At 36.8% G+C, this 26,763-nt stretch overlaps 1 protein-coding gene across 1 annotated transcript in view; it reads right to left on the reverse strand.

The window, feature by feature from the left end:
- The window catches only part of grin2aa (glutamate receptor, ionotropic, N-methyl D-aspartate 2A, a), a 185,695-nt gene that overhangs the window by 48,230 nt on the left and 110,702 nt on the right, over positions 1–26,763 (reverse strand). Inside the window, exon 3 of the mRNA XM_073841213.1 lies at positions 17,346–17,460. Coding sequence (XP_073697314.1) covers positions 17,346–17,460 — 115 coding nt within the window. The remainder of the gene's footprint in view (positions 1–17,345; positions 17,461–26,763) is intronic.

Below are 26,763 nucleotides of genomic sequence, written 5' to 3' on the forward strand. Positions count from 1 at the left end.
TGAAAGGAAAAGTGTCCAAACGGGAAATAACAGTGTCCAAAATAAACAGGGGAATCTGGTGTCCTCGTGTGATGGGGTTTTGTGAAGGAGGGCAGTGTTCGGTAGGGAAGGGTCCAGGAAAGGGGCGGAGTCCAGCACCCCGGTCCCATCCGCACCTTTCCTGGATATCTTTGTTCCAATGACTTAAACTATTTAAAAATAAATAAATACATTTTTTTTAAATTAGACAGATAATGTACACACAATTTTCTGCCAAGACATATCCATTTCCAGACATTTCCTTTAAACCTAAAATACAACGCAATGCTGTATTAATCTGTATTAATCTGTATTAATATCTGACTACAATTTCATATTTTTTCCCTTAGCTTTAGTTACATAGTAATAAATGTATTCCATAATTTTATTTAAATCATGGCCACTATTTCTCTAAAACAAGAGAATGAACAATAACTTGTGGGAATGAGTTCTTAATTTTTGTCCACAATATCTTTTTTTTCTCTGCATATTCAATATTCATATGATTTGCATCTTTTCAGAAAATCTTTTTCCCAGTTCCTGTAAAGCCTGGTGCACAATGAATGGCAGAACAAACAAAAAACTCATAACTATCTAATTATCACTACACACACACACACACACACACACAAAAAAATAACACAGCTGTGGATCATTCAGGTAACAACACAGTATTAAGAATCAAGTGTACGTAAACTTTTTAACAGGGTCATTTTTATAAATTCAACTATCATTTTCCCTTGTGGACAATATGTAAACATCTTTTATGTGAAATGTCTTATTCAGGTCAGTACATAAAAAAAATAACATGCATTTTGTATGAACCCTTTTTATTTTGGTAAAATAATTAACTTTTTGCAGATTCTGCAAGGTATGTAAACTTTTGACTTCAACTGTAGATAGTCTGTGAGTGATGGCCAGGAGTGCCAAAGTTTATGGCGATTAGAAGAAATCTTTAGCATTAATGCTGATCATGGCTTGTCTTGGAAAATAAAGACAGTTTGACTTTCATCGTAGAAGTCACTGTGCGCCAAATCTTCTGACATTTTCAGAATTTCGTCTGAGGTCAAATTTGGTTGCAGCGGTCATTAATCCGCTGTAGTTGAACATGACAAACTAACAGTTAAAGACTACAGATTTTAGCCCAGGATCAGAGGAATCTTTTAGGATTTGTGACATTGATCTCAGATGGACAAATCGTGGCCAAAATGTGTGTACGGCTTAACCCATCTAAATGGTTTGTTGAATCAAACCGATTCAGTTCTTGATTAACTCAGTGATCTGGTCTCAGCAACTGATAATCACTCACTTAAATTGCAGTCTGACACCTTTAATATACTGTATATAATGCACAAGCCCATACACCAATTTTTATAAAACCTTTATGATGCCGTTTTGTCATTTTGGTGCTTTGACAGCCCAAGTTTTCATTCACTTTCATTACACTCAACAGGGTACAAAAAGTCATAACGGCGTTGGAACATTATGACGACGAGTAAAAGATCACAATTTTAATTTCTGGGTGATCTATCTCTTTACGTAATGACTGAGAAGTTACAGGAAAAATAAGAGCGTAATCTCAGCCATTTTGTCTATAAACACGATCTGCCTAATACACTGAGCATTCACACATATTAAACGCTCCATCCTGCCATCGAATAAAAGTCCTGGCATAGTTCAATGATGACTCAACATTTTAATGAGCCCTGACTGAACAATATGAAAAGCACATTGGAGGAAGGGCTTGGGGGAGTCGTGTGTTTTTTGGCCGCCTAAATTGAAAAGGAACACAGCGGTGAAAAATGAGGGCTGGTTTTCAAGGTGACAGCAGTACAGTTTGAATGCTATAGTACAGTGCTTGTATTCTCCCTCTCTCTCACTCTGGGAGAAAAAGAAGGAGAAGAAGAAGAATGGAAGCAGGACAGCAGCTTATTTCTTGCGACTATAGTCCACGGCTTAGCGGCCAGGCCAATTCACCGCAGGTCTCCGGTAGGTCACGCAGATAGGAGGATTACTTTAAGAGGGCCGACATTCCATTACTCTGTCGGACAATAGTATCAAAATAATCAGCGATACCCAGATTTATGGGCAATATCAAGAGGCCGCCCCGAGCAGAGATGAGTAGGACAGAGTTGACCCCCCGGAAGGGATTCCTGACGGGACGCTTCGGCCCCCGAGTAAATTACACAACACAAGCAATTTGCCACACGGCCGCCAAGGCCAGGAGCGAAGGGAGCGAGGCGGAGAGCGAAAGTGACAGACAAAGACTGAATGGAAAGGCTTTCTGCATAATTTTCCAGGAGATGGAGGGCACTTGTGCATCATTCCAGCTCATCAGTAGTCGAAAACACCTCTGTTGCCCTCCCTTGATGCCCTGCACCATTCTTAAAACATCCAACGCCTCCACTCTAAAATAAAAGCCATTTGTGCAAACAATTATTCACAATAAGAAAGCCGTAGTCTCGAGACGGCTGCTTTCTCATTCCTCCTCCTGCAGACATCTTGTTTAAGTGAAAATCTCTTCTTAGGGGATTCATGCATGCAGTGAATTCTGATGGCTTCATTTTTAACACAGCTTCCCCTGTACAGACAGACGGTCAGAAAGACAGCTGTGTGATAAAACGGCCGGTCACACCTGCATTGCACTGCCTAAATGTTTGCGCTCGTTCTTCTAGGCTTGTTTGCTGAGGCAGAGAGCTCACGATGACACCAGTAATTACACAGTGTGAAAAAGCCGTACTAGGATCACGTTTCAGCTCTCCAGAGGATCACATGCTTGATGTTATTACGGATACAGCTGAGTACTGGAAAACATCTAGGATAGTTTTCATTGGGATTCCTCAGGTTACCTATTTCTCAAATCTTTTTTATGTCTACACATTCAACAAAATGGTATAGTTATAGTTCACCCAAAATTTTAAATTCTGTCCTTAAAGAGATAGTTTAACAAAAAAGAAAATTTGATGATTGTCTGCTTACCCCCAGGGCATCCAAGATGTAGGTGACTTTTTTTATCAGTAGAACACAAACAAAGATTTTTAACTCAAACTGTTGCTGTCTGTCAGTCATATAATGGCAGTCAATGGGATCCATGTCTTTGAGAGTAAAAAAAAAAAAACATACACAAACAAAACCAAATGAAACCCTGCAGCTTATAAAGATACATTGAGGTCTTCATACACAAAACAATTGGTCTGTGCAAGCAACTTAACAGTATTTATATCATTTTACCTCTTTACACAGTGAAGAGAGTTTGTGGGTAGGACGGCTACTCAAAATGGTAATTATTTGTGCTTATCCTGATTGTTCGTCACGTGCCGGCTGTTGTGAACGCGCTCAGGACAGTTGGACATTACGGTGGATTAGAGGTAAAAAAATTATATAAATACTGTTCAGTTGCTTGCACAGACCAATTGTTTAGTGTCTTAAAACCTCAATGTATCGTCACGAGCCACAGGATTTCATTTGGTTTTATCTATGTATGTTTTTTTGACTCTCAAAGCTGTGAGTCCTATTGACTGCCATTATATGACTGACAGACTGCAACAGTTTGAGTTAACAATCTTTGTTTGCGTAAGGGCTGCTCGATTATGGCAAAAATCATAGTCAGAATTATTCTGGTCAATATTGTAATCACAATTATTTAACACTATTATGACTGGGTCCAAAACTTTATGTTAGTGATTAATTTAAAGATAGCAATACAACAGAAAAAAAGATACAAATAAAAAAAAAACAGTGCTTTTTCGAGAAAAAAAAAATACTGAATATTTTTATGCAGAAATTGAAAGTAATTATTTGAATGTAAAATAAAACAGCGTCTTCACTGTGAGAATTACACATGCTTTGTTTCTTATTAAAACTAAAAACGTCCTGCATTTAAGAGCAGTGAGTGATTTTTCTTTTTTGTATTTTTGCGTTTTATTATTATTAGACGACGGCAGAAGGAACATTATTTGTTTCTGCTTTAAGAGACCCAATATACTGTTACTCACGTATTTTTATTCTCAACTGTTTATGATCATTTAAGACATAACTGACAAGGGTTTACATGAATAAGTGCCTCAATTCAAATATTTTTGCGTGTATTTGAGCGTTTAGGCATGCACCTTGAGCTAAAAAATAACTTTACATCCGTGTTCTGCTCCAACTCTGAGCACACACAGAACATCACAAGTTTTCTTTCGTGCTTTTAAAATCACAACATCAAAAAAACATTAATAAATCAAGCACATCTCGAAAGTTACGTTACATGATTTTGCTGATTTGCCTGTGAAATGAGGCTTTTATGAAGGAGCAAAAGCGCACCACTGGAAATAGGGCAGAATGGGGCTCAGTAATCGTTTCATCTCGATTACTGTTATTTTCATGAACGTTTGAAGCCGAAATCAAAATCGAAACTGGATTTCGATTAATTGCACAGCCCTAGTTTGCGTTCTACTGAAGAAACAAAGTCACCTACATCTTGGATGATCTGGGGGTAAGCAGATAAACATCATATTTTCAGTTTTGGAGGAACCATCCTTTAATTTCTCACCCTCATGTCGTTCCAAAACTGTAAGACCTTTGTTAATCTTTGGAACACAAATTAAGATATTTCTGATGAAATCTGAGAGCTTTCTGACCCTGCATAGACAGCAAAACAACTTTACATTTCATAGAAAGGTTGTAAAGACATTGTCAAAATAGTTCATTTGACATGTGAGGGGCAGACACTTAACCTCACTTAACCTCAGCTTACTCTAGGCCAACTGTACCAGTTAAATGTTCAATAAAATGCCAGCCCCAGTTTGAGGATCTGTTGTGTTGCCATCCTCTGCTAAAGTTATCTATCGTGTGTTGAGACGGCACGGTGAGCACTGATTGGAGGAATGAGAGTTTCTGCTATCAGAATGAGCACAGCACTTCACTGTTGACCATGACAACATGCAGCGAGTCTTGACCGTCCCATCAGTCAAACTCTGTTGATTTGATAGTGCGTTAAATTAGGCAGCAGACGAGCACATCATCAAGTGTATCTCCGCAGCAGAACGCAGTGGCTATGAAGGGCAGAGCTGTGATTGTCAGTGTAGTGAGGGGTGGAGATGGAGAGGGGCACGGCTGTAAGTATGACGGACAGCGGAGGTGAAGAGAAGCACACCAGGCTTACTAAAGAGAATTACACCTTATCTCTGCTGGATGAGTTAAAGCCAGTGGAGGCAGCAGAAGCTCTGCCTCAGGCTCCAAACCTCCTTCTTTTCTAGCGCTTTTTCTCACATTTTCTGTCTTTCTCTTTGGTTCTTTCTTTCTTTCGTTTGTTCATTTTGTTTTTCTCTTTCCTGTAATTCTTTACTTTCTCAAATTTAGTGTTCTCTTTCTCGCTTTCATTTGTTTATTTGTGTTCCGTCTTTCTTTCTTTGTGATTCTTTAGTTTGTTTGCTCGCTCACCCATTAGTTTCATTCTTCTTTCTCAGTTTTTGTATTCTGCTTTCTTTCTTTTCAGTTTGATGATTCCTTTTGTTAGCTTAATCCTTCATTTTTTATATACAACTAGTCTCATTTCTGTCTCTCTACCCCTTCTTTTCTTTCTTTCTTAGCCAAATGACGAAAGAAAAAAAGAAAGAATTCTTCATTTGGCCATTAGTTTATTCATTCTTTTTCTTTCTTGCTTGCTTGTTTAAATAAATAAACTACTTATTTTCTTATTCTGTCTTTTTCTCTTTCTTTCTACCTTTCTTTTTTAATTGTTCTCTTCATTTTGCCCATTAGTTTATTCTTTATTTCCCTTTCTTTCTTTTTCTCACTTGTTTACAAATTAGACTCTTTCTCTCATTTTCTTTTCTTTCTTTCTTTCTTTCTTTTTTTCTTTTTTCCTTCCTTCTCTCCTTCCTTTCTTTCTTACTTGCTTACTCTTCCTCTCATTTTCTTTCCTTCTTTTTCTTTCTTTCTTTCTTTCTTTCTTTCTTTCTTCCTTCCTCTTTCTTTTTTCCTTCTTTTCTTCCCTCCTTCCTTTTTCTTACTTGCTTACTCTTTCTCTCATTTTCTTTTTCTTTCTTTCTTTCTTTCTTTCTTTCTTTTTCATTCTTTTTTCCTTCCTTTCTTTCTTACTTGTTTATTCTTTCTCTCATTTTCTTTCTTTCTTTCTTTCTTTCTTTCTTTCTTTCTTTCTTTCTTTCTTTCATTTTCCTTCCTTTCTTTCTTTCTTACTTGCTTACATACTCTTTCTCTAATTTTCTTTCTTTCCTTCTTTCTTTCTTCCATTCTCTTTCTTTCATTCTTTTTTCCTTCCTACCATCATTCCTTTCTTTCTTACTTGCTTACTCTTTCTCTCATTTTCTTTTTCTTTCTTTCTTTCTTTCTTTCTTTTTTCATTCTTTTTTCCTTCCTTTCTTTCTTGTTTATTCTCTCTCATTTTCTTTCTTTCTTTCTTTCTTTCTTTCTTTCTTTCTTTCTTTCTTTCTTTCTTTCTTTCATTTTTCCTTCCTTTCTTTCTTTCTTACTTGCTTACATACTCTTTCTCTAATTTTCTTTCTTTCCTTCTTTCTTTCTTCCATTCTCTTTCTTTCATTCTTTTTTCCTTCCTTCTCTCCTTCCTTTCTTTCTTGTTTATTCTTTCTCTCATTTTCTTTCTTCCTTTCTTTTTTCCTTCCTTTCTTTCTTTCTTTCTTTCTTACTTGCTTACATACTCTTTCTCTCATTTTCTTTCTTTCTTTCCTTCTTTTTTTCCTTCCATTCTCTTTCTTTCATTCTTTTTTCCTTCCTACCATCATTCCTTTCTTTCTTACTTGCTTACTCTTTCTTTCTTTCTTTCTTTCTTTCTTTCTTTCTTTCTTTCTTTCTTTCTTTCTTTCTTTCTTTCTTTCTTTCTTTCTTTCTTTCTTTCTTCCTTCCAGTTCCAGTTCCAGTGCCAATTAAGTTATTTTGCATGCAAAACATAACTGTACACTGTAATTTCAGTTTTTCTGTCAAAATGTCATGTTTAATTCAATGTGTTACTTGCTATTTTTCCTTGTAATTATTTGGGGAATTGACTAGCAATTTCTGAAAGAAAAATGTTTCTACACCTATTTTTGTCAATACATATCAACAAATAACATAAACAAATAAAAAAAAAAACAGTATGTCATTAAAATAAGATATAGTGATTATGTTCCAAGTATATTAATTATGAGTTTTAAATAAAAACGAAATATGTCTTCCTTTCTGTCTTTCTTTGATGTTATGAGAGAGCTGTTGGAAGGTCAGTCAAACAATTGGCCATGTGGCACAATCATTTTCCACTGTGAGGAGGCAAAAATGGCAGAGAGATCCATTTCACACTGACATAGTTTACAACAACTGCCTTCAACAGATTCAGTTGCAAGAAAGTCCCGAGGGTATCCCGCCACCTCAAACTTAGTGAGCAATAACATTTATTTATTTATTTTTTGTTCTATGTGTGTGTATATGACAAGAAAAGGCAGAAAGAAAGAAATGCTGTATGTTACTTGACCAGCAATTACGTTCCTCAGAGTCTCAGATCTTTCCTCCATCTAGCGGTCAATCCTCTGTCATGGAGGGATCACTCAGATAAATATCTCTCTCGGCTAAAGTGCCCACAGGTTCAGCTCTGTCAATAAATAAAATTCTGAGGGCAAACTACAGCGAGCCACAGTCCAGCAGATCTCGAGGATCAGATTTTGATTAACTCAAGGTTCAGATGATTTCCAAGTTCACTGGCTGCAATAATACCTGCGCTTTGGGCCACATCGATGAGCTTACGGATGTTTGCTTCTGGTGCGGTAACAAACACACTTTTCAAGCACTGACATGGGTGGCAGCCAAATAAAGCAAATAACTAGATATTAGATGTCAGAACACTGTGAACCAAGCGTGCATGTTGGACTAAAATGTCAAATTCATAAATATGTATGTACAAAGCCTGGATTATGATCTTAATTATTTACTAACTAGCCTGTGTATGATTCAGCAGCGCTTTGCACATCACAGACTGCGTGTTTCATGATTCACGCTGAGATTTTATAATGTTTATGGGCAGTACGTGCCACACACACACACACACACAACTGCCCTTGTAAGACCAGAGCGAATGGCCATGTGGCCCCTGACTGTACCAGTCACTTCCAGGCATTGAAGAGGCCCATCAGCAGCCAAGATGCTCAGACTTCATCTGTTTTAATTAGCCAATCATGTTCTCCTCCTGGCTCTCCATGAGAGCACTTTTCTCCCGCTTGGCGTCAAAACAGAAACACAGCATAGCTCAACCACCCCCCAAACAATCAGCCCATAGAGCCGCACCGGCCTCATCAAGCCTCGGGTTCTGGAGCCTTCTTCATCGCTCCTTCATCTCTAATTGGCATTCAGACCAACCCTCATCACAGCAGCTGGAGCAGGATCTTGCCAGCACTGCCTGTTTGGCTTGAATGCAGAATGATTGGTGGTTTTGAGAGACAGAGACTCTTTTTTTTGTCCATTCCATGTTAAGCTGTCCAAAGTAGCCCAGAGCATTTATGTTAAAAGCTGCTTACCCCCATTAAAAAAAAAATTATAATAATATTAATATATATGAAAATACAAAAAGTATTTTAGAAAACAAGGACTTTACTTCTTCTCAAAATGTATATTTTATAAATCAGTTATAAATTATATAGTACATATCTTTTACAGATTTTATTTAAAGTTTTTGTCCAATTTATTTTGCATTTTGAACTTATTTATTTACTAGTTGAAGTCAAAAGTTTACATACCCCCCGCAGAATCTGCAAAATGTTAAATATTTTACCAAAATAAGAGGGGATCATACAAAATGCATGTTGTTTTTTATTTAGTACTGACCTAAATAAGATATTTCACATAAAAGACATTTACATATAGTTCACAAGAGAAAATAGCCATGTTTGTTTGTTCAGTGATAGCTGTTCATAAGTCCCTTGTTTGTCCTGCCTGCTGTTCTTCAGAAAAATCCTTCAGGTCCCACAAATTCTTTGTTTTTTCAGCATTTTGTGTATTTGAACACTTTCCCACAAAGACTGTATGATTTTGAGATCCATCTTTTCACACTGAGGACAACTGAGGGACTCATATGCAACTATTACAGAAGGTTCAAACACTCACTGATGCTCCAGAAGGAAAAACAATGCATTAAGAGCCAGGGGTGTAAACTTTTGAACAGAATGAAGATTTGTACATTCTTCTTTTGCCTAAATGTCATATTTTTTATTTATTTAGTACTGCTCTTCAGAAGCTACAGAAGAAACTTCCAAGAGAAAATATGTTAAATTTACCCTGATCTTAAAATTCAAAAAGTTTTCACCCCCTGGCTCTTAATGCATAGTTTTTCCTTCTGAAGCATCAGTGAACGTTTGAACCTTCTGTAATAGTTGCATATGAGTCGCTCAGTTGTCCTCAGTGTGAAAAGATCTCAAAATCATGCATTTCCAAGGTGTATGAAAACTTTTGACTTATGGAATAATTACTTAATACTTAATTAAGTTTTTGAAAGATGTCTCTTGTTCTCATCAAGACTGCATTATTGGATTAAATACACAAAACATATAATTGTGAAATATTATTACAATATAAAATAACTGTTTCTAATTGAACATATTTTAATTTATTCTTGTGATGGCAGTAAAGCTCAATTTTAAGCATTCATGACTCCAGTCTTCAGTGTCACACAATTCCTCAGAATCATTCTAATATGTTTTTTCAACAACATTATTATTATTATTACATTTTTTGTTTTAACTTTTCTTTGCATCCCCCGATCATACAAAAAAGCACTGTGCTAGTACTAGAGTACAGTGATGGTTTCTGACAGTGTTTTACCATGGTACTCCAATATATAACATCACATAGAATGAGATATTTCTGTATCACGGTACTGCAAGCTACTACCTGTTTACTTGTTGATTTATTTTTTTATATGATTTATTTTTTAGGTGCATGCAGACATTTCAAACTATGTGGACTGTCATGCTGAGAATGAATGGAGTCACTGCAAGGGAAAGAGCAGTATAAAAAAAAAAAAACCTATAAAATTATTGTTATTTCTCAGACTGAAAAGGGTGTTTGATGTGAGCAGATCAATGGTGATATTTACTTGTTAAATATGACCTGAAATTATAGCTTCTGTATCTACTCTGAAATGTCAGTCACAGTGGAGGCACTTTGTACTATTTGAAATGCTTTGAAAAAAGCATTTTTAAAAAGAAGGATGGTAATGGTTATGACACTAGTGTCCAATCCACTTAAAAACACAGGCACCCCAGTGTATGGCATACTGACTGCAAACTTGTCAGGATTGTGCTTTTCTTTTAAAACCATGTCTGGATGAAGAGCAGAGCAATCTACTCTGACAGAACACACACAGTTGTCAAAATAAAGAGTTAACCTGTGTGTACTAATAATAAGCAAAGGAGCGAATCATTTGTTATATTTGTGCATCTATTTTGGTGTTTTAATGAATGCACATTAAAAAAGCTTGAGAAATAAGAAGCTCAGAGGCGACAGACTTTCCCGACTGTGTCGTGATGACAACAAAACCGTTTCAGTCACAATAAGATCAGTTGAAACAAACAGAGAACAAACAGATGCTTGTGTTTGGCAGGGCTGCCCAGACATAACTTGCAGACTAATCACAATCACATACTTGGTAAATGGAAACAACGGCAAAAATTGTGTAAACTGCTTTTATGGCAGACTGCAAGGTTGTGATCTCATTAATAAACATTGCTTCACACATAGACATTGGCTTTTACAGCCAAAAACCAGCTTTGGACTACATCTTTTATATCTAGCTGTAGCTCGAAAGGAATTTACAAACATTTCCTAGTGCTCTAATGGAGAACATGTCCAATTTCTCCACTGCTGCTACACCTGACTGAAACTGCAGCTCTATAAGTATAAAAGGTTTTTGCTGTGACAAAACAAATGGATGCCATTAATTTCCAGTTGATTTCTGGTGACATAAGTGACAGCAACCGTTGGCGACAGTAACAGAAATATACTTTTCCAATAAGTTGACATTTATTTTCACCCTTTATGAGCATTTTTACCTTTATAAGGCCACAATAGGGCTGTCATCGCTCAAATTAAATCAGTATCAACAAAATTTGTTTGCAATGAACAGTGGCACAAAATATACATCTGAAGTTGCATTTAGATCCTTTACACAGACTGTTTAATGTAGGGCATGAATGCATTTAATGCAGTTACACATGCACAAATAACGTTTTCAAAAAAGTTAAATACTAATATTTGAAATGATTAGAGGAATAAAAAGGGAAAATATACTAAATATAAACCTAAACTCGCCAGTAGGTAGCAACAGATCACTGCATGAGTGAGTCATTCATTCAACCGATTTGTTCAAACGGCTGATTGATTCAGTGACAAAACACTAACAGTTCTGCTGTGGCTTTGTTTTTTTTGTTTGTTGTTTTTTAACTATTTTTGTTGATTAAATACAGCAAAGAACTGTTGTGTCTAAAAGGTAAGTCACTTAATATTAACTTCTTGTTTATTGAGCTGTTCATCAAATCAATATCACACTTGCAATCGTGTTGATATTTGTTAAAAAAAGTCACTCATTGTGTGATTTTAACTATATCAGATGATATAAATATAACAGACATATGAAAGTCATATGGGGCATTTTTGCCCCATATCTTGAATTTTAGGGAGATTTTAAATGTATAGAGGGTTTGCGCTTACATCACGATTGGGTTAGTTACCTAGATGTTTGGCCATATTGGCGATACTCGAATGTAAACAGCACGCACCGCACGGTTTATGTATCGAATACGTTGTTCTGCTAATTTATACTGTCTAAACAACAAAAAAAACGTGTGGAAGCTGTTAAATCATTTAGAGAAGGACTTAGTACGCAGGAAAGGGCACAATATTTTGACATTAACTAAAGTTAATAGGTGGTAAAGATATGTACAAGCAGTATTAATTAAGATATTATCCTAATATTTCACCTACCTGATCAGAAATGATAAGAGCAAACACAAATGTTGTCAAGATTCTTGCCCTGGAAATTCTGGTTCAGTTTGGCCAATCACAAACGTTTTCGGTTTTTTGCACTCTTCTGCTTGATTTGTTATAACTTTTGGCAGTCTATAGTACTCCAAATGTTTTTCCTGGTCCAACCGATTAGTACAGCCTAAAACATGACAATAATTGACCATTTTCAACAGGAATAATCAGCAAATCTATGAGTTTCGTTCAGCTTAGTGGCATTGTTTACATTCAGTGCTGCCAATATCGCCCATCAATGACACATCTTGTAAACACTATTTCAATAGACTGAATCACACTAAAATTTACAAACATTTCCTAGTGCTCTAATGGGGAACATGTCCAATTTCTCCACTGCTGCTACACCTGACTGAAACTGCAGCTCTATAAGTATAAAGGTTTCTGCTGTGACAAAACAAATGGATGCCATTAATTTCCGGTTGATTTCTGGTGACATAAGTGACAGCAACCGTTGGCGACAGTAACAGAAATGTACTTTTCTAATTTGAAGTTGAAAAGTTGATCTAAGTAGAAATTTATTTTTACCCTTTATGAGCATTTTTACCTTTATAAGGCACAGCAGTCTAACTTACATCTCTGTATGCGTGCACTCTCTAGGTGTTTTTGCGATATACTCGATAATGTAAAATCACATATTGTTTAAACAACAATTAGGGTATTATCGTAGATGATGTATACTGTATCACACACCCCTAAACTATTAAAAAAAATCAGTGCATTATAAAAACCTGACATGAACACCATGCTGGCAGAACATGGGTTTCTGCAAGTTTAAAGAACTGAAGGGGGTGCTTGTGTGCATTTGATAATTCTATGTAAATGTTTTGTCACCCTGCATTTATAAACAATATCGCAAAATCAGCATAAAATTACAGAGATGGAAATGCAGATATTTGCCACCTGGTCATTTGCATAAACTGAAATAACTTTGCCGCATCTCTGACAGTCATTGTCGCTTATATCACAACAAATCAAAAACTCTAATTGTTTCAGACACAAATGCTAGCATTCACATACACAGAGTGTGCATGTTTTGGGCGTAAAGCAAAATTTTGATAATGTGCAAAAATCAATGGCCAAGAGTTCCAGGAGCGACAACCGCATTTGTATTTTATGTCCTCAACCCAATAAAGGAACACTGTTTAACGCATTTACAGGCCTAAACATTATCGATGGAAAATCAATGTCATTCTGTCTAGCATCTGTACTCAGTTACTGCCATTAGTGCAGTCTTTGCAAAAGTGCAATATGCTTTATGACGTGCTGCGCACTAATGGCCACGTGGATATGTCGTCAGGGCAGGGTGTGAGATATTGCTTTGGTTCAACGGAGCTGTAAATCTGTCCCATGCTTTTGTCTTTGCTCTGCCAGCAGTTCACACTGATGAATAGGCTTTGTCAGATTAATATCAACATAGTGTGGTGTCAAACCGCATTACACTGCAGTTATGTTCCTCCGAGCTACTCATTTGACATGTAACTCTGCCTGCCCCCGTGTGTCCTCTTAAAGCATTTTAAAAGCTCCCCACGGTCTTTGACAGACCTGTGGTATCAGGGTCATGTCTTCAAATTATTCCTCTTTATCATTTTTTATTGTCTTTCTGCTATCCTCCTCTATGAAGCTCCTGTGAGCAGCATCTTTTCAATCCATTGAGATGTAACCCTACCGAGAAGGTTCACTGATGAGTCAGTAGGCGGTTAGTAGTCGCCACATTCGTGTGGTTGTTTCCTACTAAGTTGTAATTCTTTTTCATGACACTTGTAGTCTAGTGTTTTCTGTCATCTGTTCCCAAAACTCTGTCCAAAGGTGAAAAATAATATGTGACAGCACACAGCCAGAGTGACAACCAGTTCAACATTTTATCCACTTTAATCAACATCAACAAGAGGCAACTTGACATTGAATTAATTAATGTAATTACTTTCATGTGGATTTAATTTGGCACCATAGCAGCTTGATCTTTGCAGCTGTCAGCTCGCTGATAAAAGGAGGGAGGAGCGCGTTACGTTTGTACATGGCCACTGGCAAGCGCAGAGTGCAAAGAGTCAAAGGCTATTTTTAGATTGACTGAGGCCCAACAACTGAGCCGTCTGCCATTTGTTGTCCCATCACAAAAGAGTCAAAGCCCATACATGCATGAATCTTGAGAGGCCAAGCGAGAAAAATAAAGACTTGAAACAGTCTGGTAACTCTTATGCTTACAAAAACTTAGTAAAATAGTATTAATGTGAATTTTTTTTTTTTCTTGCCATGGTGGCTATGTGTAAATAACACGAGACAGCACCTGATATATCTAAAGGTACAAATCAAATGTTTAAGGTCAGTAAGATTTAATGTTTTTTTATTTGTATGTATTTTAAAATGTAATTTATTCCTGTGATGGCAAAAATTATTAGCAACCATTACTCAAGTCTTCAGTGTCACATTATCCTTCAAAAATCTTCTCTAAAATGCTCTAAAAAAGACTGTTTCCGCCACTGAATAAAAAAAAGTTAATTGTGAATTTTTATCTCACAAGTCTGACATTGTTCTCACAATTGAGTTTACGTCTCGCAATTCTGACTTTTTTTCTCAGAATTACGTAATACAAACCCACACTTCTGACTTTTTTCAAAATTGTGAGATATAAACTTGCAATTCTGACTTTTTTCTCAAAACTGTGTGATATAAACTCACAATTGAGAGTTATAAAGTCAGAATAGCAGGATCTAAACTCACAATTGCAAGAATTAAAGTCAGAATTGCGATAATAAAAAACAAAACTCAAACGCGAGTTTATCTCGCTTTTTTCTCAGAATTGTATATCTCACAATTCTCACTTAATAACTCGTAATTATGTGTTAAAAAGACAGCAAAATGATGTGTTAAAAGACTTTATTTCTCAGAAACTTTAAATTTTGAGAAAAAAACAGAAATTATGTGATAAACTCAGAATTGTAAGAGAAACTCAAAATTGCGAGATATAAACAAAATTGTGAGAAAAAACTCTGAATTGTGTGATATAAGTTCGAAATTGTGAGAAAACTCAGAATTGCAAGATATAAACTTGAAATTGTGAGAAAAAACTCAAAATTGTGAAAAAAAATTAAATTGTGAGATAAACTCGAAATTGTGAGAAAAAACTGAATTTATAAAATTCTGAATTTATAACTGAAAATGTTAAGTTTACAGTATATCACACAATTCTGAGAGTAGTCAGAATTGCAAGTTTATAACTCATAGTTCTCATTTTATAACTCAAAATTTTAAGTTTATATCATGCAAATCTGAGAGAAGTCAGAATTGCGAGTTTATATCTGGATATCAATTACCTTTTTTATTTTTTATTCAGTGGCGGAAATGAGCTTCCATACTAAAATGTTGATTTGGTGCTCAAAAACCTTAATATCGATATTGGAAACATTTCTGCTGTTTAATATTTTTGTGCAAAAAACTTCTTTTTTTTAACTTTTTCTGAATAAAATTTTACAGACCCCAAACTATTCAACAATACCAAATATTAATATAGTAATCCTGCAATACCATAATATATATCATAGCATGGTACCATGTCTGAGTATCGACACCTAAACAACAGTAACTGTACAGTATGCATTGTACTACATGTCACGATTCAATGAGATGCAGCACAGTATCATAATTGGATCAAGATTGAAACGGCGAGTGAGAGAGAGACTGAGCGTGTGGGGGAGAGAGAGTTAATCTACAGTATCAGTTTCAATCTCTCTTGTGTGGTTCATTTCACTTTTGTCCAGTGCCGCATCTCATTGAATCAGCTCTGACTACACTGAGAAACGCTGGTTTGAGAGTTTGCGCTTATTTGGATAATCTACTGCTTTATGAACTGAACTGGAGAAAATGATGTAAATCAGCACATAAATACAAACATCAAAGAAAACAATGCAAACAATGGACTGCGATTGTATCAGCATAGCTCTAAAGGATTCGAGCCTGGTTTATTCCCAAAACATGAAGCGATATCTCCACTTTTTTAAAATCGTTACTCACTCCAAATAATGTTAAAAGTCACCTAAACCGTTAAGATACCTTTTTACACTGAGTCTAAGTGATTCAATATTTTTGAAAAGCAAATTTATTTTATATTGTGCAAACGTTATTAAATTGAGTTTAATATAAAATGATCTGGTTCAGCTAATGTTTTCTCCACAGTGCCATCTAGTGTTTTGGAGAATAATGCAAAGGCAAAAGTTTCAAGTTTAAAGTGCTGTGAGCTACAAAAAAGTTTCAAGGACTAATTTAGTCCTATTTACCGGATAAAAATGACTTTTGGCCATTAGTGTTTCGAAGACATTGAGGAGAATTTGGACAATGAATGTTGTTGCCACTTATTATATTCTGCTTGAAACACTAATACTACTACAGTATCTAGTCCCAAATGAGCTGAACAACATGGGAAGCATTTTATAACAGATTGATGAAACTCCAAAAGTTTAATGGACAGTCGAAACAGCATGAAAAATAATACAGAGCTGTTGTAATAGAGCCCACAAGAACACTTTAGCATCAGATGAATAATGAGATCCTAAACACCTCTGGGATCTAATTTAGTGTGTTTTATCCTACTGTAATATAAACCCAATATCATATCTGCAAAACAACCGTTGTTTAATGAGCCATACAATGTTATATTAAGACAGACCACCGGTATACGAATTCCCCTCCAAATAACGCAATGTCTCGAAGATGTTTTAATATTATTGATGATCGCCACGCTCTCCCAACAAGAGATCAAAAGGCCTGATCGGAACAAATCTGTCTTTTGCCGCATGGACGTGTATTCATAACCGAATCCATCTCTCAGTGCGAGCCTTATTCTGTCAATTAGACTCCCACCGATATTGATTGATTTGCAGAGCGAACTCCACAAATCAATTTCACCCATTGTTTTGCCGTTCCAATTATTCCTCCCGCTCTGGTTTCATTGAACCGCATTCTCTACTAGAACAAAAAAAAGGGACATGCACATCCAAGATACCTGCACTAATGCACATGTGTGTGTTCCCGATCATGTTTGGTCTCGGACTGGATTGCGGTGTAGAAGGAAAAAACTGGCTCTAATTACACCTCCGAATTTGCAGACTCTGGCAGTGTGCGTCTGAGGTAATTACCGCACTGACACACTTTTACACCGTTCCAGGGTGTAATTAAGATGGCGGATTCATGGGTACTAATATTGTGTGAACAGTTGTTAATGACGCTTTGCTTGGAGGAGTTATAATGAAATTATAACGGTGCAGTTAAGAAGGTCAGTTGTTTTCAGCGGCGACATGGAGTGTCCTTACCTTTTCCCACTCTCTGTCCTTGTTCAGCACGATCACAACTAGTTTGGGATGCACTTGGTAACCATCCTCAGTGAAGGACAAATCTCTGCCATCCCAAGTCACGTTCATCATGTACCTAGAGGAAGCAGAGACCTCATCAGGTTCAGAAATAGAGCAGTCAGGTGACACAAATCTTATCTGCTGCAGTGGGCACGAAAAGAGCTTTTCATTCTAATGATGTTCCTTCTACACCTAAAAGATCAAAATAACATATGAAGGTCATTTTCAACATGCAAGCAGACAAAAAGAGGAATTAATGAGCCATCTGAAGACTAATGACTGACCTAAATCAGACGTCACATTAAGTGAAGATGAAAAATCTGCCCGGGTTATTATTAGTGTCCCATGAAATCTACATGAATCACTACTATTCTTTCTTTTGTCTCCGTCTTCAAAGAAGCAGAAAGAGAGATCATGTAGATGTAAAATAGAATAGACCAGTCTGAGGAAACATACTGGGTTCAATACAAGCTCTTTGATATCATTTGTGGCATTATGTAGATTACCGTAGAAATTAATTTTGACTGCTTCCTCAGTTTCTTTTTATTTTTTGGTTACAGTGCAGAAGTAAAATGGGCCAGAGATTTGGAAGAATGAAAAACTGTGAAGTAAAGCTCATATTTTGGGAGAATTTCAACAAGTTGTCCAGGGAGGGACCCCCCAGGGGTTCACAAGGTGGTGCTAGTGGGTCCACAGAAAATTTGAGGGGATTTTTTTTTAACGAATTAAGGGTTTTGAGGAAAACATTCCAGGATTTTTCTCCATATAGTGGACTTCAGTAGGGATCGAATTGAGTTCAAATTCAAATTCAGAGTTCAAATTGCAGTTTCAATGCAGCTTCAAAGGTCTCTACTCAATCCCACCAAAGGAATAAGGGTATAATCAAGCAAAATGATTGGTCATTTTATTAAAAAAATAAAAATGTATATACTTGTTAACCACATATCTTGCACTAGCTCTGCGATGTGTCTATGACTTGACGCATTATGTTATCATGTTAGAAAGTTCACCCATGGTTAGTTCTTCATCTGTGTACTCCAGTTCAAAAAGGTAGGGTAGGGCGAAAAAACTTGTTTCAAAAAGTAATTTTCTCCTCCAACCTTAAAATCGTCCGACATCGTTGTTTTACCTTTTTTTTGTAAAGGTTGTTCTTTGCACTTTTGCTTTGTAAACACTGGGTCGGTACTTCCACCTACGTTACGCGTGACCTTTCCAACGTGATTACATAATGCGTGAAGTTGAGCTAGTGCAAGATGAGCATTTATAGTTAGAAAGGATATAAATTAGGGCTGGGCAATCTCATCAGTAAAGCCGATTAGTAGTAAATCTCCATCACCTGCGTTCAGATGGCGTGGTATTTAAAACGCTGAGCCGTAGATCACTGAAAAGCTACGCAATATCGCGTTCAAAATCGCGGATGAATCGCATTTGATTTTGAACGCGATATTGCGTAGCTTTTCAGTCCCTTATTCCTCGGCTGGGATCGTGTAGAGCCCTTCAAGCTGCATTGAAACTGCAATTTGGACCTTCGACCCATTAAAGCCCACTATATGGAGAAAAATCCTGAAATGTTTTCCTCAAACAAAAACGTAGCTTCTTTTTTAATTTCTGTATTTTTAAATATAATTATTATTAATATTTTTTTTTACATATTTATTTTTGTTTGAAGTCCTTAGCAAAAAGAAAATTCAAAAAACCTTGGTCTAAATGTTGTTGTTTTTCCTACACAACATAAAAGGTGTTGTTAAAACCAGATGGGCATTTTTAGAGAAAGTAAAACCCATGTGAATAGTGTCTGGATCTTTCTCTTTTCACAATGCCACCGTGTTCCTTTCATATCACTTTAAAAGCGATAAACCGAGGAACATGTTGTGTTGCCTTGCCACTTTCACACCATGTCGTCAGGCCTCCCTCAGAGACCCAAGTGGCAAAACACCGGCTGACACAAACACATCACACTGCCCCTCTTCCTTAGCAATTACAACCCAGCCATTTTAACGAACCCTTCGGCACGGGTATGGCGTGGTGCTAAGTTTTATGCTGCAGTACTGCCAGGTGAGCAGAATTAGAAGTGTGGCACGATGATCGATTTATGAAACGGGCCTTAGTGGGCGGCTAGTGACTGAATGGCAGTGCAGCTTGTTGAATTGATTGGGGTCCCATTTAGGGGGTGAAGCGAAGGCCCACTCACCCTAGATATATCGCTGAATCCAATTACATCAGACTGCGGGAGAGGAAGAGAATCGATAAGCTCCGCTCTCCTCTAGTACAAGATATGTTTCCATTCACACTGGGCTCCCTTATTTATTTTAAAGCTTCTTTCATATTTTACACCTCAGCCTGTTCCCTTTGCTGCCGCTAAGACTGTGAACTGTGGATCACTACACTGGTCACACCTGCAGAGCCCCTTTTACCAATTACTGAGGAAAGCAGACACTGGACACAGTGTGTCAATAGAGCTTTAGGTTCTCAGCAGGATCGCAGGAGTGTGAGAGTTGTGCTCATTAGCTTAGTATGTTCTGTCACTGCTAGACTTGTGGCGTTCAGACTCGAAGAACCATAGTCACAAACAGAACAAAAATATGGGATGGGGGGAAAATGGAGGGAGAGGGAGAACTGAATGAAAGGAAAAGAATTGTATAGACATGTTTTGCCCATTTCAAGCACATTTTTGAGTGGACATTAAAAGGGAACCCCGGGTATGGCTTAAGGGGATAGTTCACCCAAAACTGAAAATTTGATGTTTATCTGCTTACCCCCAGTGCAACCAAGATGTAGGTGACGAAGATTTTTAACTCGAACTGTTGCAGTCTGTCAGTCATATAATGGCAGTCAATGGGATCCATGGCTTTGAGAATCAAAAAAACACAGGCAAAATCAAATTAAACCCTGCGGCTCGTGGCGATACATTGAGGTCTTAACACACAAAACAATCAGTCTGTGCAAGAAACTGAACAGTATTAATATAATTACTTGTGCTTATCCTGATTGTTGCAACTGATTAAAAACTAAAAGGGTACGTTTGTTCATCCGGGAGTGTGGACTTTTCACCGACTCCAAACTTTTGAGCCAGAGCGACTGAAGTTATGGTTGCTTGCTCTTCGTCACGCGGCAGCTGTTTTGAACGCGCTTAGGACAGTTGGACATTGCGGTGGATCAGATGTGAAAAAATGATATAAATACTGTTCATTTTCTTGCACAGACCGATTGTTTAGTGTGTTAAGACCTCAGTGTATCATCATGAGCTGCAGGGTTTAATTTGGTTTTGTCTGTGCATGTTTTTTTGACTCTCAAAACCGTGGAGCCCATTGACTGCCACTATACGACTGACAGACTTCAACGGTTTGAGTTAAAAGTCTTCGTTTGTGTTCTACTGAAGAAACAAAGTCACCTACATCTTTGATGCCCTGGGGGTAAGCAGATAAACATCAAATTTTCCCTTTAATAACGTAATTGATGTCTCTTACTAAAACATGTTGTAGAAAACCCATGAAAGATTTACATTATTTTAAAAATACACATTGTTTTATACATATTTTGAACTATGGGGGGCACCATTATTTATTATGACATCAAATGGTTGCACTCGGTGAGCTACTGGATTTTTTCACTCAGTATCCAGCGGTGCTTAGACTCCTTGTGGGAAAAAAAAAATAGTACAGCATTTAGTTTAAGCCTACGCTTGTATCCAGCACCACCAGTAAGGTCTTTATAGCTGTGGTCATCATATCAGTATTTTATTTTCCAAGTTGCAGTAAAAATAGCAACATGTAGCACCAATATCTCACAGAGTACAACTATTTCACGTCATTGAAATAGGGCACCCCCCATAGTCCAAAATGTGGATTTTTTAAATAACATAAATCTTTCATGGGTTTTCTACTAAACATTTCAGTAAGATACATCATTTACGTTATATTACAATTCTTACCCAATACCGAGGGTTTCATCCTTTCATGCATTTTTTTTACATTAAGGATAGTAACCAATAATTGATTGATGTTATAATTCTATTCTATTTTGCTTAAAAAAATTTAAAATACAACAAAGTACAGAGATATGTTGAGATTTGCCAAAGATTACATTTAAAAGTGTTAACTATTAGTGTTATTAATGTTTTTTTTTAAATATTAATTTATTTTTTACTTAATTAATTACTTAATAATTCGCTTTGAGTGTTAGATAATGTAATCCAAACGTAGAAAATATTAAACAAATACTGGTTCATATATATGGACATATATATGGACATAATATTAGCCAATAACTGCAATGGTACATCCCTAAATCTATGTTTAAAATATACAACAGTATATTAACCTATACAGTACATCCCTAAAAGTTTTTACTTTATTTAAATTTAAAATTAACCTAATTTAAAAGTCTTCAAATGTAAATTTGATCAGTTCAATTGAGTCATTTCTTTTGAAGATCATTTATTTCTTTAAATAATTTTTTCCACCCTTTACACACCCTCTTACTGTCCGAAATAACTTTTTTCCCCTGTGTAACACAAAATGAGAAAATAGATTGATATGATTGTCAAAGCTGTTGTAAAATATAGGATCTGCACACTAACCAATGCATTTTATATATAAATCATTACTATAATTTTAAAGTACTAGTTAAAAAGTATATAAAAAAAATTATATATATTAGAACATCAATAAGCCAGGACTGCCAAAAAAAGCATACAGTGCCCCTGACTTAACCAATCTGCCCTACATCAGCACGACAACTAAACCTGACCCAACCAAACAGACCTTCCATGAACATCTCCACAACGTCACAGCAACCCTGTAGTTCAAGGACAAGAACCCCGGCACACTTCTCCCTAATTAAAGCACATAACAACTCCTGACCCATGCTTGCTCACTGTGAACCCTTCATCGGAGTCCTCATTATAGCAGGTGTGCCCCGAAAGGGCCGCACAGCTGCTCTGGGATCATCCAGATTAAAATAGGTGGGTGGTACAACTGGCCTGAAAATGTTCACAGTACTTTATATGTGGTCAAACTAAAGTAGGCAGCTGCACTGCAACCGGCCGAGTGCGGATGAATATAACAGTTCCTCGTTAGGCATTTATAGTAACGGGGTTGACACTAATGAGGGCAGGCAAGATGTTCCCTATGCGACATATAGACTTTTTCAGTCGTTAGAGAAGCAAGAAAATGTTCCAACATAAAGTTAGTTAATTTGCAAGGAGTCTACACTTCTCGAGACGAACCCACTTGCATGACGGAACGCGTAAATGAAATCAACTCTCCCTTGAGTAATAACTCCGGACGTGACATACAAACAAATCCAATCATTTTTCTGACACAGGTATCTGTGCAATGCTCAATCAATGTCATAAAACAGCATCGCATCTGGATGACAATACCAGGACAGCTGGGACTATGAAGGTCTTTTCACCTGGGGCTCAGGCAGACGTTGCACAGACCCAGGGAATGGCAGAATGAGTGCATGTGTAAACCTGCACTACTAAGTGCATCTGATACAAAGTGGGGCACGGTGAGCCGTATAAGAGAAAATATGCTCCTGACGGCACGTTTGAGGAGAAGGGAGTGACTGGTGGGTCTGTGTGGTTGCTCTCTCGCCTCTCCCTTGAGGACACATTCAGGTCAATTAAAGTCCTTCCAGCCAAAGGTTTTAAAACAAAAACATGACCCGAACATGTTACCTATTGCCAGCCCTGCATGACAAAATGGATTCTAGACCTTATGGATAGTGACCATACATACAATTTTAAAATCCGTCTTCTTGTCGATTCTACATACTCTCAGCCTTGACCAGATCATTCCACCATATTCAATGAAGCAGTTTGTGTGTTCTGTCTGAGTGCCTTTATTTTACTGTACAAACCAGAACCATTAACCATCTCACTAGTGTCTTAAAGGGTTAGTTCAGCCAAAAATGAAAATTAGCCCATTATTTACTCACACTCAAAGCATCCTAGGTGTATATGACTTCCTTATTTTAGTCGAATGCAATTGGAGTTATATTAAAAATTGTTCTGGCTCCTCCAAGCTTTATAATTGCAATGGGCAGGTGTTTCTCTTCAACAGTTCAAGTCTAATAAACCGCATCCATCCATAATAAAAACTGCCTCACATGGCCTCATCCGGGAGATGAATGAAGTCATCCTTCAGGAAATCGATGAGTTTTTGTAAGAGAAATATCCATATTTAAAACGAAATGATCACTTTAATCTAGCTTGCACTAACAGTTGTACATAAAAGCCACTCTGAGTGGATGACGTAGGATGTATGCGTATAAGTCTTGCCAAAACCAACGTTTGTTTACAGGAGCAAAGTTTCCTTACTTTAGCAAAGGAAAACCAGACTCTTCTTGACTTATATCGACATCTTTCTTTACAAATCCTCATTTTGTAACCGTTTTGTTTTGCTCTCTCCACTGCGTGTCTGCGTTTGTCACTTCTGAACGACGCATGTGCAATGTCAACATTCTTTGTCATCCACCTGGAGCGGCTTCAGTGCACAACTGTTAGCACAAGCTAGGGAAAAAAATGGTTATTATGCTTTAAATGTGGATATTTGTCTTACAAAAATGCATTGATTCACTAAAGCTGTGTGAGCCACTTTTTATTATTGATAATGCACTTTATTGTACTTGTTTTGGGCTGATGAAGAGAAACACTTGCCCATTGTTATTACAAAGCTTAAAGCAGTAGGAACAAAAATGTACAGATAATGTGCCCACCCCCTTGTCATCCAAGATGTTCATTTCTTTCTTTCTTCAGTCGTAAGGAAATTATGTTTTTTGAGGAAAACAATTCAGGATTTCTCTCCATATAATGGACTTCTATGGTGTCCCCGAGTTTGAACGTCCAAAATGCAGTTTCAAATGGCTCTAAACGATCACAGCCGAGGAAAGAAGGGTCTTATTTAGCAAAACGATTGGTTATTTTCTAAAAAAAAATTACGATTTATATACTTTTTAACCTCAAATGCTCGTCTTGTCTAGCTCTGTTTGTACTCTGTGTAGAGATTAAAAGGTATATAAATTGTAAATGTTTTTGGAAAATAACTGATCGTTTCACTAGATAAGACCCTTCTTCCTTGGCTGGGATCATTTAGAGCCCTTTGAAGCTGCATTTAAACTGCATTTTGGAAGTTCAAACTCAAGGGCACCATAGAAGTCCATTATATGGAGAGAAATCCTGAAATGTTTTCCTCAAAAAACATAATTTCTTTACGACTGAAGAAAGGGTGAACTAACCCTTTATAAGGGTTATAAGACAAACCCAATTAAACTGGCAGCATTCCTCCAGTTTTTACTTAGACTGCGGGCCACTTTGAGGTGACTGAAACCCTCCGACAGGATGTTGTCCAGATGTAGGCCAAAGCGATGACCCTTTCAGCCATTGCAAGAGTAGCTGGTCATTCCAAATTTGATATTTCTCGAATATGGCAGGTTTACAATGACACTAGTTCTTTCAAGTCTTTCAAAAAGTCTGGTTGTCCACGTAAGACAAATGCACGAGAAAACAGGACAATGCAGAGAATTTCGATGCTTAATCGGTTTAACACTGCAGCTGAAATTGCTTGCTTGAATTCGGACTGAAAGCGCACTGTGCAGTGAACGAGCCCCTCATCAGCAGAAAGAATGAAAAGGCTAAGCTCACCTTTGCTCAGGGAGCATGTTGTGTGGAGAGAAGAACTGGTCCAAAGTTCACTTTAGTGATGAAAGCAACTTTAATTTATTTTTGGGTCTGAGAGGGCTTTGACTGGCTAGTTTTCTGAGGTCTGGGCCACTTTTTGACTCTTTAAAAAACAATGCTTTCTTCAACATAAGGAGGACGGCAGAGGCTCAAGACAGTTATTTAAACCCAGCTCTTTATAATGCTTCCCATTGTGCTGCAGCCTGCCAACTTAACTCGCTTTAATGCGCTGTGATGGCCATATAAAAGTATTATTTCTACAGAGCTCATATTTCCCTTCACTCCAAGCCACAAAGGCTTTGAAGAGAGTGTACGGCTTGGGCCCTTTAAGGCCAAGGTGCCAGTGACATCACTGATGACCCTCCCCACATGACCTGTTGCCACTGCTTGGAAATACTTAGCCTGCTTCAGCTCATATTCCAGCATTATATCTGCCATAAGTCATATTAAATTTTGCCTGTGGAAGTTCCAAGTAATAGCGGTGACTCCTGTGGCATTGCCCTCTGTGAAATGGTGTTTTGTTGGGGGTGGTCAGATTGGCTTCCGTCTCAATGGGAGTGTTTAAAGTGCCCTTTATTTTAGAAATGTATGGTTCCAGAGAGCACAGCTGACAGCTACCCTTGGTCCCCAACACAGGGGAGGAGGCACCCTGGACTCACCGTGCCTCTCCCCTGTTGACAGGTAATTTCGGTATTCGTCACTGATATATGAAGGCTAAATTTTGCTAAGGTCCGCTTTTCACAGCACTTCAGATGGCAGTCTTAAATCTGTCATAAAGGAAAATTTTGCTTGGGGACCGCATATTTCACCCAGGCTTCTGACACTCAATTTTAACAAGAGCATGAAATGCAGAGGAAGGTTCACTTGCCAGTTTTTTTTTTTTTTTTTCAACCCAAAGAAAAATGCTGTGCCAAACACATTCCCTATATTCACACTTTAAATATAGATAAAGAAAGATAGTATTTTCGGTAACACTTTACGATAAAGTGTCATTTGTTAACATTAGTTAATGTATAAACTAACACGAATGAACAATGAACAATACATTTATTACAGTATTTATTCATCTTTGTTAATGTTAGTTAATAAAAATACAGTTGTTCATTGTTAGTTCATGTTAGTTCACAGAGTATTAACTAATGTTACCAAACACAACTCGTGATTTTAGTAATGCGTTAAAAAATGCTAACATTAACTAAGATTAATAAATCCTGTAGAAGTGTTGTTTATTCTTAGTTCATGTTAGCCAGTGTTAACTAATTGCCACTGGCTTTTCTATAATTTTCTACTAAAACACAAGTAGCAATAATATTGTTATTAAGATTATAAGAAAAATGCTAATATAAATCTATAAATCATTGTAAATTTTTAATTTGAAAGAAATTACATTTATTAAATTGCATTACATTAACCAAAAATAAAAACAAAAAAGACATTTGTGTTGTTGCAAAAAAATGACTGCTTCAAATAAATGCTGTTCTTTTTACCTTTTTATTAATGAAGAATGAATAATGAAACAAAAATATAAAAAAAACGTTTATTTGTAAAACATTTTTTTAACATTACATTTTCAACATTGATGATAATAATAAAAGCTGTTTCTTGAGGCATATTAGAATGATTAAAAAAATAATAATAATTAAAACTTAAAATATATTTTAAAAGAAAAGAATTTATTTGATCAAATAAATGTAG

Source organism: Garra rufa, chromosome 1 (genome assembly GCF_049309525.1).
Source record: "Garra rufa chromosome 1, GarRuf1.0, whole genome shotgun sequence".
Lineage (NCBI taxonomy): Eukaryota > Metazoa > Chordata > Actinopteri > Cypriniformes > Cyprinidae > Garra > Garra rufa.